The 10997-nt window shown below is 40.0% G+C and overlaps 1 protein-coding gene across 3 annotated transcripts; it reads left to right on the plus strand.

The window, feature by feature from the left end:
* Positions 1 to 2094: 2094 nt before the first annotated feature.
* Positions 2095 to 10571, plus strand: LOC123148529 (putative acyl-activating enzyme 19). Of its 3 annotated transcripts, XM_044567966.1 has the most exons (18): positions 2220 to 2401; positions 2505 to 2610; positions 2709 to 2924; positions 3128 to 3321; positions 3770 to 3970; positions 4792 to 5511; positions 5666 to 6390; positions 6599 to 6674; positions 6755 to 6841; positions 7277 to 7320; positions 7587 to 7695; positions 7783 to 7842; positions 8028 to 8112; positions 8774 to 8838; positions 9196 to 9255; positions 9461 to 9505; positions 9811 to 9914; positions 9989 to 10571. In XM_044567966.1, exons 3-18 carry the CDS (start codon positions 2870 to 2872, stop codon positions 10200 to 10202), a joined length of 2844 nt encoding a protein of 947 aa, XP_044423901.1. In that variant the 5' UTR covers positions 2220 to 2401; positions 2505 to 2610; positions 2709 to 2869; the 3' UTR covers positions 10203 to 10571. The 3 variants fall into 3 exon arrangements, 2 of the variants coding, with proteins under 2 accessions (XP_044423899.1, XP_044423901.1); XR_006473978.1 differs by having other exon boundaries at positions 2095 to 2401; positions 2505 to 2924; positions 9747 to 9914; positions 9989 to 10040; XM_044567964.1 differs by having other exon boundaries at positions 2096 to 2401; positions 2505 to 2924.
* Positions 10572 to 10997: the final 426 nt, after the last annotated feature.

Here is a 10997-nt window from a genome sequence, read left to right on the forward strand (position 1 = left end):
TTTGCTTGAGCAGGAAAGAGAGGCGACGTCTAAGGCCGAGTTGGGGGTTGACGCAGCGTCCCCGGCGAGGGTTCGGATGAGGACTCGCCGGAGGTGAGGCAGGCGGGTTGGAGTAAGAAGAAGCCATGTCGGGCTTGTTTTCAATCCGTGGTGAAACTGAAAAAAATATATAAAAACAATCGCCTAAGGTCCGTTTTTTACTGTACCATTCACACCATATTTTTATACCAAGTTTTTAGGATAACCTGTCAACATCTGAAATATTAAATAGATAAAATATAAAGGTACAATTCATAGTGAATCGAATAACTAATTTTGTATTACGGATGTCAACAATTTTTTCCTTAAACTTGGTCAAACAAAGACATGTTTGACTTTTAGAAAACAAATAGGCTCTACATTTTGAAATGGAGATAGTATTACCTAATCTCGGCCCGATTCAACAATTTGGATTGCTCTCAACATGTTTAGCATGCAATTAATGTCATACTAAATGTTAATATCAACTCTAATAACATAATTAACATGTAATTATTGTTTTAGCTAATATTAGTGTGCAATTAATATTTCACCAAATATCAATGGACATTGCAGGTGCATTTACTAGTTATTCTTGACAGTTATGCTAAAGCACATCTAGATGTGCACTAAGTATTGCACATCCAAGTCATATGTCATTGATTTTACGTGAAGATTTGTCTGGACAATTTTTTTTCTTTATAGTATGATTGAGTCACTTAAATTGGCAATAATTAGGGGACATCTAGATGTGCCCTAAACAAATGTGCCCTAGACAGACCCCTTACTTAAAGCGTGTTCAAACCTAGTCATTGCTTTCTTGATATTTCAGTTTATATATGTGAATTACAAAGAATTATGCATCACAATTTCACCAAAATTATGCAATTAATACTCATTTTAATAGTATTCTGTAAACGCATTGTCCTACATAAAAGAGAAGATAAGATCTCCAAACATTAATCGTAACTTGTATGAACAATACAATGCCAAACTCCATACATGAGCTCTCAAAGAAAAATATCGGTCAAAACTTGTTAGCCATCACCCTGAAAAAGTCGCATAGCAACCGCGATGCATGTACTACTATATTTTTTTAGGCTTTACTTCATGGTTGCTAAAAAATATCATGTCTAACTTGAAAAATAAGGACGGCTACGAAATATATCAATTAGACCTTTACATATATAAATAGACAATTGTACCGAGCAACAACTTCCAACCATGAACATCATGACGTTTGGTGTGTGTATGTGCGTGTGCATATATACTGCCCCCATCGTGACTCAAGCAGTGACATCTAGTTCTACTAGTTGGAACACTCTTCCGTCACATTCGGATTTATGAAAGGTGAAGATGAAAGAGGAGCTAGTCTTTGAGAGATGGTAGATGAACACAAATATAATGTAAAAGCTGTATCAGGGAATAAGAGACACCAGAAAAAGGAGAGGCATTTATGTATGGACCATGCACCGAGTTGTTTCTAGAAATGTGAGTCCTAAAGGTTCTAGAAGTGTGAGTCCTACAACTGGTTCAAGTTGGTTTACAATAAAATCGACTATAGTGACATGCAACTGATTAGCGAGGTATATAATGTTCACAAGCCTGTAGATAAGCTCACCAACATGAACTGCTGAAGGTCTACTTTAGATTGAACAAGATGTCATCAGTTTGTTGGTCAAATCACCATCAATATAGTTGGCATCAGACTTAGGTTTAACATATTTTATCTATCCATTTAAGCCCTGTTCGGAGTCACTCCAACTCCTAAAAATACAAGGAGCTGAGGACCCTCTGTTTTCCAGCTCCGTGCTTTTTAACTCCAGCTCTGGAAACGGAGTGGTGGAGTGGCATGTCTCCGAACAATACCTTAGACTTAGTATAAATCTTAATTTGAAACATAAAAGGTATCTGAGATATGCCCTTCGCCGATAGGAGTATACGAAGTGCAAATTTATTTTCGACTCGAACCATGTAACAAACTGAAGATTTGCCGGTTCAAGAAACAAAAAGAGTTAAGATATGCGCGTCTTTGCGTTGGGGAAACGGCTCTGCATAGTACGCAAGCTGAGCTCGAAGGCGGATTTTGCACGTTCCGCTTTCGCTAGGGTGTCCGCTTAATTTCCTTCTCCGTTGGCGCGCGCACAGCTCGGCGGCGGAATGGCGGCGGCGGCGGCAGCGGAGGAGCCGTGCTGCATCTCCCACGCCTTCGACCGCGCCGCGCGCCGGGACCCCGCCCGGCTCGCCGTCGTCCACGCAGGCGACGGCGGGCGCCGCTTCGCCTGCGGCGACCTCCTCTGCGCCGTCTCCTCGCTCTCCCGCCGCATAGCCGCCGCGCTTCCTCGCCCTTCCACCGACCATCCCGGCGACGACGAGTCCCCAGGTGCGTGTGTGAGCTGCGATGCACTCGGCTGATTTGTTGTCTGCTGTAATTTCGCCCCCAACCCCCTCCCCCCGCCTATCTGACCCTGAATTTGGAACCCTAGGCTGCTCGGATCGATACAGGGGAGGCGCCGGCGCGACGCCTAGGGTGGTGGGGGTGTACGCCTCGCCGTCGGTGGAGTACGTTGCTGCCGTCCTCGCCGTGCTCAGGTGCGGGGAGGCGTTCCTGCCGCTGGACCCCTCGTGGCCGGAGGACAGGGTCCGGTCAGCTGTCTCTGCCTCTAATGCGGCACTACTCGTATCGGCAGGTGTTTCGCATGAAGACGATGTTCTTAAGGGCTGCTCTTGCCCTGTTCTGCGATTCGACGGCGACATCCGGCACGGGTTTGATGGTGTAGAGGCTGGGGTAGGTGGAGATGAGCTTTTTTGGCCGTGCGAGCGCGAGAGGCTGCGGGACTTCTGCTATGTGATGTTCACTTCCGGTTCTACTGGAAGACCCAAAGGTGTTTGTGGAACGGAGAAAGGTAAACATTCATACTGTTGTGAAATTACTTATGTCATCACCGTTGCTCTGCTTCTGAATGGCAAAGGAATTGGTTGGCATGTTTCTAGATGCTATCCTCTTGGTAGACTTCTAGGTTACTATACTAGGTGGTTCCCATTGAATTTTAGGTTTGGTTGAGCAACCAAGTTACTGAGACATGCTTCTTTTACTATCATGGGCTAGGTCTTCTGAATCGCTTTTTGTGGATGCAAAGATGGAATCCTTTATGTTCAGACGATGTGTTGTTGTTTAAGACATCTGTCAGCTTTGTTGACCATCTTCAGGAGTTTCTTTCTGCTGTATTGACTAGCACAACACTTGTCATTCTCCCCAATAATTGGAGAGCCAATCCAGCATCATTGGCCAACTTGATTAAGGTTACTTAACCTTCATATATGCGTTGGTCATTCTTCTAGTGAAAATACTTCCATGTATTTGGTTTCCTTATCCAGTTAGTTTTTATGTGTCTGATCAAAATCTCCAAAGCTTATTACTTGAATAATATTGCATAGGAATCTCAGAAATAAAATTACCGTTTCAAGAATTCAGTTTGATATTTTGGAATTACCATTTAACACTGAGAAAATTGGATAACACTGAGATAATGTACTATACCATTATCATAGCAAACAATATTTATAGTTTGTTGCCGTTGTAATCAAGGGATTGTCTGAGGCTCTTTCCTGTTTGACTTGAATAGATGCATTGACAAAATAATAGCTCCTAGAATGTTATTCCTGATTTTCTTGGTCCATCATTACATAAAACTCCCTTGTCTTTTTGGTATAACATTCATTGCCCTTGCATTGGCTCATGTTGTCATAGGCATATCGTATATCAAGGGTGACTATAGTTCCGTCGCTGATGGAGATAATACTACCTACCCTGGAGAAAAATATTTCATATGGATATAACTCTCTTAAGATCTTGGTATTTAGTGGGGAGATTCTGTCCTTAGTGCTGTGGAAGAGAGTTCGTGAAATTCTGCCAGAGACTACTATCATAAATTTGTATGGAACAACAGAGGTGAGAAAGTTACCCACCAAATATTTTCTGTTCTTTTTTCAGAGGAGATCAAGTCTATTTTCTCTCTCTGATACATTCTTACTCTTACCTATTGTTTTCACTAGATAATGCCAGTGGTAATCAACACTACTTTGGCCAGCCGGCTGAATTTTCCCAACTTGGCTATTAATAAAAAGGATGTTTAAATATTTTCATTGCATTCACATAATTGAGTTATCTGTGCCATCTTTATGCAGATAAGTTTAAAACCTTCTAAAATTTTCATACAGAATTAGGCTTGGGACAGGGAGTTCTTTGCTCCTGCTATGGATGTACATTTCCTCCCAAAAAATTAGGCTCTTGACACGGGTTGCTTTGCTCCTGCCATTGGTACATCATTTACTAACCACAGTTTTAGTGCTATCTTAAATATAAATTTAGGGGAATCATTGTAATGACTTGGTATGCCATAATAAGGACTAAGTGCTCGAGTTCCCTACTACCACTTACGCCCGGAGATGAACTTTAAAACTGAATTTGTGCCCCTTTTTCATCCTGAGATGTTAAATTGCTCTGGAATTACAACACAGAAGAGATACATAGAGTGTCACAATCTGAGCAACATGCTAAATAGAAGAACTGAAATAGCATACTACTGTCCCTAATATCCATCAGTCTATGAGCTCAGTTGCATCATTGTTTCATCTCACCGGGAGTTTGAAATTGATATTTGTTTCTTTTGTGCTATCTTTTGTTCAGTTTACTCCACACAGGGAATGGTTGAAATTAAAGTGTTGGTGTTTGTTATGCATCTTTATTCAAAATTTGTACTTGTGTTTCAGGTTTCTGGTGATTGTACATTCTTTGATTGCAAAGATCTGCCTGGAATTTTAGAGCGTGAAGAAATAACCAGTGTACCGATTGGATTTCCTATTGCAAATTGTGAAGTTTTTCTTGTGACACATGCTGGGATAGCAGATGAAGGTGAAATTTGTGTCAGTGGAGCATGTTTATTCAATGGTTATTTAGCTGAGCTTCTGAGGAGTAATCACACTGAAGGCAGTGAAAGTTCAACATACTACAAAACGGGTGACTATGCTCGACGGCTGAAGGCTGGTGAACTTGTTTTCCTTGGGAGAAAGGACCGTTCTGTAAAAATTTATGGGCAGCGTTTTTCACTAGAAGAGGTAGAATCCACCTTAAAGGAACATCCTGCTGTCAGTGATGCTGCACTTACTTTCCAAAGTAAAGGGTCTCCAGATTATAAGGCATACCTGGTGTTTAAGAATAAGGATGGAATTGTGAAAGACAGCCTGCAGTATAGAGAAGTAAATTCTTCTCAGGATATCATGGCATCAATTCGAAGTTGGCTCATCAAGAAGGTTCTACCAGCTATGATTCCAAGCTTCTTTCTCCACGTGAAGTCCTTACCTTTGACTTCTTCAGGAAAGGTTGACTATGTCAAGTTATCAAGTTTGGAGTGTGCATCGGAACCATGTGGAATTGAGCAAATTAAGTCTGGAAGTGGTCCAGTTAATCCATATTTACAAGTTATTAAAAAGGTTTGTTCTTAATTCTAAGTGTTGTCTCTTGTTTTTTTTTTTGCCTGAAAACTTCTTGTTTCTTTTTAATCTGGCATTTGTGTTTGTTTTCTTCTTCTTTTTGGATAGTGTCCATTTATGTTCATGTTGTACTGATGCCGTCTCTATCTACAAGGCATTTTGTGACGCCCTGCTTGTTGATGAAGTTTCCGAGTTTGATGATTTTTTCACCTTGGGTGGTAACTCAATTTCTGCCGCCCATGCAGCCCACAAGTTGGAGATTGACATGCGACTGCTTTATATCTATCCAACCCCTTCTAAGCTTTTGCACGCTTTAGTTGTGGAGCATAGTAATTTGGTTTCTCCTACTGATGAGCCTCAGCCTAAGAAGGGCCTGAACGTATCTACAAGCATACATGGACTATTTGACCTGAGTGCTGCAAATGCGGATGATAGTTATCATGGAGGCAAAGCACGGATAAATGGAAAGCGTGCACATTATCAAATTGCAGAGAGTTATGGAGATGAAACAGATGGCCAGCTTAACAAATATCCATTCTCTCCTGATGATAGATACCAGGTAAACGACCTCTACTTGGATACATGCTTGAAGGACAGAAACAGTGTCATGGGGAGTCAGTGGATCCTGAACTTCTGTTTACACAAGAAGTGGACTATTGGGCGTTGCAACAGATTTATGCATGACGATGAAGGGAAGCTGCAACTTGAAGATGTTTGCCCACATGTTTCATACAACAAAATAGGTTATCTTAAGGAACTTTGGAACATTCCTTTGGATTCATGTGTTGATGCCTCACCTTTGCTTGTCCTGAACAATGGGATGATAAACATATTTATTGGGTCCCATTCACATTTATTTCTCTGCATCGATGGTTGCAAGTGAGTTTTGCTTGCTAGTTCTTAGTCATTGTTTCTTTTATTTTTCTTATTACTTTGAATGCTAAATCCTCGGTCTGGTGCGCCACATATACTCTCATGCTGTTCTTATTGATTCAGTTAATTTGAATTTGATTCAATGAGATAACAGTTCCGATCTGACATATGCATACTGAATATTTTTACAATTTACTTCCAATTTATTATGCAGTGGTTCAGTGAGGTGGAGTGTCAAATTGGAAGGACGTGTGGAGTGTTCTGCTGCTATTACTGGTGATTTTTCAGAGGTGACGTGACTCTTGAACTAGTTGACATAGCAACTTGCCAATCATTTTGCGATCTAGCTCATCATTAATCTGTTGAACAGGTTGTGGTCGGATGTTATAAAGGGAAAATTTACTTTCATGATATGTTGACTGGTAAACTATCTTGGACAGTTCAAACAGATGGAGAGGTACAATTGCTGCATTTTTATTTGAAATATCTTTTAAACCTCACTTTGAAATATGGCAGCTCTATTTTTATCCCATCTCTGAGGAACACTAAGGATGACAAGGGACTGATTATTTTGCGTGCTAGACGTAAATAAAACTATAATAAATGTCAGCTTCTTTGGGATGTTTGATTTTCAGAAAATCTTCCTGACTGTATGTTCATGTTGAGTAGGCTATAGTTCTTTAACTACTGCAAGTGAAATAGTAAAGGGGCCAAATGTCACGCTTAAGTTATGCAAAGGCTCATGATGGTAGTATTTCTGGCATATGGAATTTGATAATGCAGTCACTAAGTTACACAATGTTTATTTTTTTTACAGCATACATGATGGACTTATTAAGAAGCATCTAATGTTTTTGATATTTCACATCCCAATTTAAGAATCTTCTTTCAGGTAAAAATGCAACCAGTTGTTGACAGGACAAGGAATTTAATATGGTACCATTCCATAATCTTTCTTTTGTTTCTTCATCATAGTACACTACTACCACTTGTCACAGTCCTCTCTGTATATATATTTTCTCTCTGTTTAGATGAAAGCACATTTGTTATTACGATAATAAAATGTCGTGTTTTCAACTAGAATGAGTGAACCAATGATCTGTCTACTCACTCTTCAATCATACATAGATATTAGTTTACACACTAGATGACTGTACTGCTGTTAATTTTTTTGTTAATAATATGCTGTGTATGATTGTCAGGTGTGGCTCTTATGATCATCATTTATATGCACTAAATTACAAAGATCGTTGCTGTGCTTACAAAGTATCTTGTGGTGGAAGCATCTATGGTTCTCCTGCTGTGGACATGGTATTTTTACTGATGCACAGCATGCATCTGCCTTAAATCTGTGCAAGGGCTCTATTGACCGTGTGTCATCTGGATTGCTCCTTGCAGGCACACGACAGGATCTATGTTGCATGTACGAGTGGCCTTGTGACTGCAATATCCCTTGAGGTGACTTATGATATATTCCCTATGGCAACTTTAAAGGAGAAAATGTGCATGTTTTTCTTTTCTTTTTATCATTATGTCTATTGTTTCCATAGGAATTATCTGCAGCAATGCTGGTAATAGAAATTAAAATAATTAACAACGAGTGAGTATCTGGAGTCTTCACTGGTTTCTTTTGGTGGTAGCAGGTTCCATCATTCAGAATAGTTTGGCAATATGAAGCTGGGGCAGCAATTTTCAGTTCTCTTGCCATCGATCATCAAAGTGGAAATGGTAATTCTTAAGCTAGCCATGAGGCATGAGCACAGATGTCTTGCAATATGTCCATGCGTATTTTATGATTAAATTTCCTTGACACAAAAAAGTGTTACAAGGATGCAATGTTAAAGGTAGCAAGAGCCAGTCGATTTTAGGAGTTGGTCCACATTCAGATTTAATTTTTGAAAATTCACCTTTTCACCATTTAGTTGATGCCTACTTTTTCATATGTATTCCAGAAATGTTGAAATTATTTTTGCCTACTTTTTCATATGTATTTCACAAATGTTGATTTTTTTTAGCGGTGCACTTTTTTTCATCCAAGATTTTCAGGTTTCCTTGTAAAATCTAAATCCCATTAGTTCCTCCCTGGCACGGCAGCATCTGAGCATCAGTCAAAACCATTTATTTTAAATGTGAAACTGTTGGGGAGGCCCCAAGAAAATTGTGCAACCGTGCATGTCTCGACTCTCGAGCATACTTTTGGCTAGCTATGTGGCATATGTTTTAAGGTGCCAAGTTATAATATTATAGACGTCAATTAAACATAACATGTGTATTGACCTCAGCCAACGTGTGGGTTCGATAAGGAATGTACTGGGAATTTGCTATGTACATTCAGTATTTTTCACTTAAGGATGCCGATTTATGCTGATTACTAACTTTCATTTTGCAGTTGTTTGTTGCTTGGTGAACGGTCTGGTGATCACATTGAACTCACATGGCACTGTTGTCTGGAAGGTGAGCTCTTCTCCCTGTTGTGTTTGTGAAGCTATTGTTACGAAGTTACAGTTCTGCAACAGAATGATATACAAAGGAACAGTTATTCTTTTAGAGTTGTCTGGTAGACACACCAGACATCTGGTAGACCAAAGCTAACTATCCAGCCTACAGAACTAACTAACATTTAGCGGAGTACTCAGAGAACAATTGTAGTTGCCAATTTATGTTTTAGACGCCCTTGTTTTCAAGTCTTGTCGTATCAAGATTTTATTTGCTTTGATCTTGTTGTTATTTAGTATTATTCCGTACTGTCAATTTTGTTAGCATTATTTAATTGTTTATCACAGAGCCATAACTAATTTCTTTAAAACCCAGGCAACTGTTGGTGGTCCTATTTTTGCTGGTGCATGTGTGTCATCTGCCCTTCCTTCTCAGGTATGGTCTTTGTTTATCAAAGTCTCGTCTGTCTTATGTAGTTTTATGTTATATTATTCCACGGTATATAATTTAACTTTTGAGGATTCTGAAAAAGGTTGTTTCCTCATGAGCTAATTGCTTGAGATCAACTACAGTTCACAACTTTATGTGGTCCCAGTTTGAAGTAAACTGAACCAAACTTTTGCATACATGTGAATGGCAGGTCCTGATACCTTCCCGTGATGGAAGCTTATACTCTTTTGATATTGTAAGTCTTACTTACTGAACCTCCAAATTTCTCTTTTGAGACAAAGCCATCTTTTCTACGGGCATTAGCCAGAGAGTTGCATGCTGTATTTTTTACACCTCATTTCCAGAACTACAGTTAATGATCATAGAACCTCTCCCACTGTTGTGTTTACTTATTTTCTGATGTCAATTTAGCAGCTGCGGGTAATTCTCAGGTTCTTTTTGTGTTAAACAATTGAACTTTATTTATTGCATTTTAGGTTTACTAGGAGATCATGGCCCATCTTCACATTAAGTACTTAAACATTAATGATTTCACCACAGACATCTGGCGATCTTCTTTGGTCATATGACGTCGGCGACCCAATTACTGCATCTGCTTTTGTTGATGAAGTGTTATCATCAACGCCATCTGGAGCATTAGAGAGGTACTCGGCATACAGATAGCAAAGTCTTATAGCACATAGCTGTCAAGAAAATGTTATAGCTGTTCTTTTTGCAGATTTGCTTGTATCTGCACAAGTTCTGGGAAGGTCCGTGTCCTTGGGATTAGTGCTAATGCTGCGCAGGAGAAAGATGGTTACTCTGTGCAAGAGTTTGCAGCCATGGATCTTCCTGGGGACATCTTCTCGTCACCCTTGATGGTGGGTGGGCGCATCTTTGTTGGCTGCAGAGATGATCGGCTACATTGTCTCTCAATCACCTCACAACCATAATCCATTTCAGACATATCTAGTCGAACTGTTTTGCTTAGTGGCCAATAGAAGAATTATTGATGATGTCCCGAGCAGCTTGATGTTTTGGACAATGAACAAAGAAGAAATGCAGAAGATACTGGTGCTTGGGTTCCAAAGGTTTGATGATTTCCACGCTGTAAATTTTTGGTTAAGTGCTTGATATTCAGTATCACAATCACATTACAACCTTGGTGCTCACCGGGTGTGCTGGGTTCAAAAGCGGAAGCAGAGCTATAAACAGCCCTTGCTCCTTTGCTGCAGAAAATACACCTTCAAGCTTGGTCGACGTACTGATAGGTCTCTTTTTATGCATCAGGATTATTATTATTTTTGTTAGGAAGATCAAAATTGTTGGTCGAGAGCAACATTCCAAAGTTTACATAACTTATAAATTATCCAAAAATCTTAAATCAGTACAGGAAATAAATTTGTGGAAGAACACATGATTAACGGCATAGTCATGCACCAAGGATAGACAATGTTTTTGGAGAGGTGATAGGGATGCATCTTAACGACGCTGTCCTTGGGTTGGAGCCCATCCAGCAGGTGACAGCCTGTTCAAATTTGTGTGCTGATGTTGACCCTTAAGCACGACGATGCTAAAGCTGTTCTCAGCTGCAAGCCACTAGTGTTCAGGAGACTATGAACATGCAAGTAATTTGTGAAATGCAATTTTATTTCTGATACCTCCTAAATCTGGATTGGACCGGCTTTTGCGAGACCTAATCCAGTAGACATGTATAAGCCACTAGTGTTCACGAGACTGTGCGGCAT

This window comes from Triticum aestivum, chromosome 7A, assembly GCF_018294505.1.
Source record: "Triticum aestivum cultivar Chinese Spring chromosome 7A, IWGSC CS RefSeq v2.1, whole genome shotgun sequence".
Lineage (NCBI taxonomy): Eukaryota > Viridiplantae > Streptophyta > Magnoliopsida > Poales > Poaceae > Triticum > Triticum aestivum.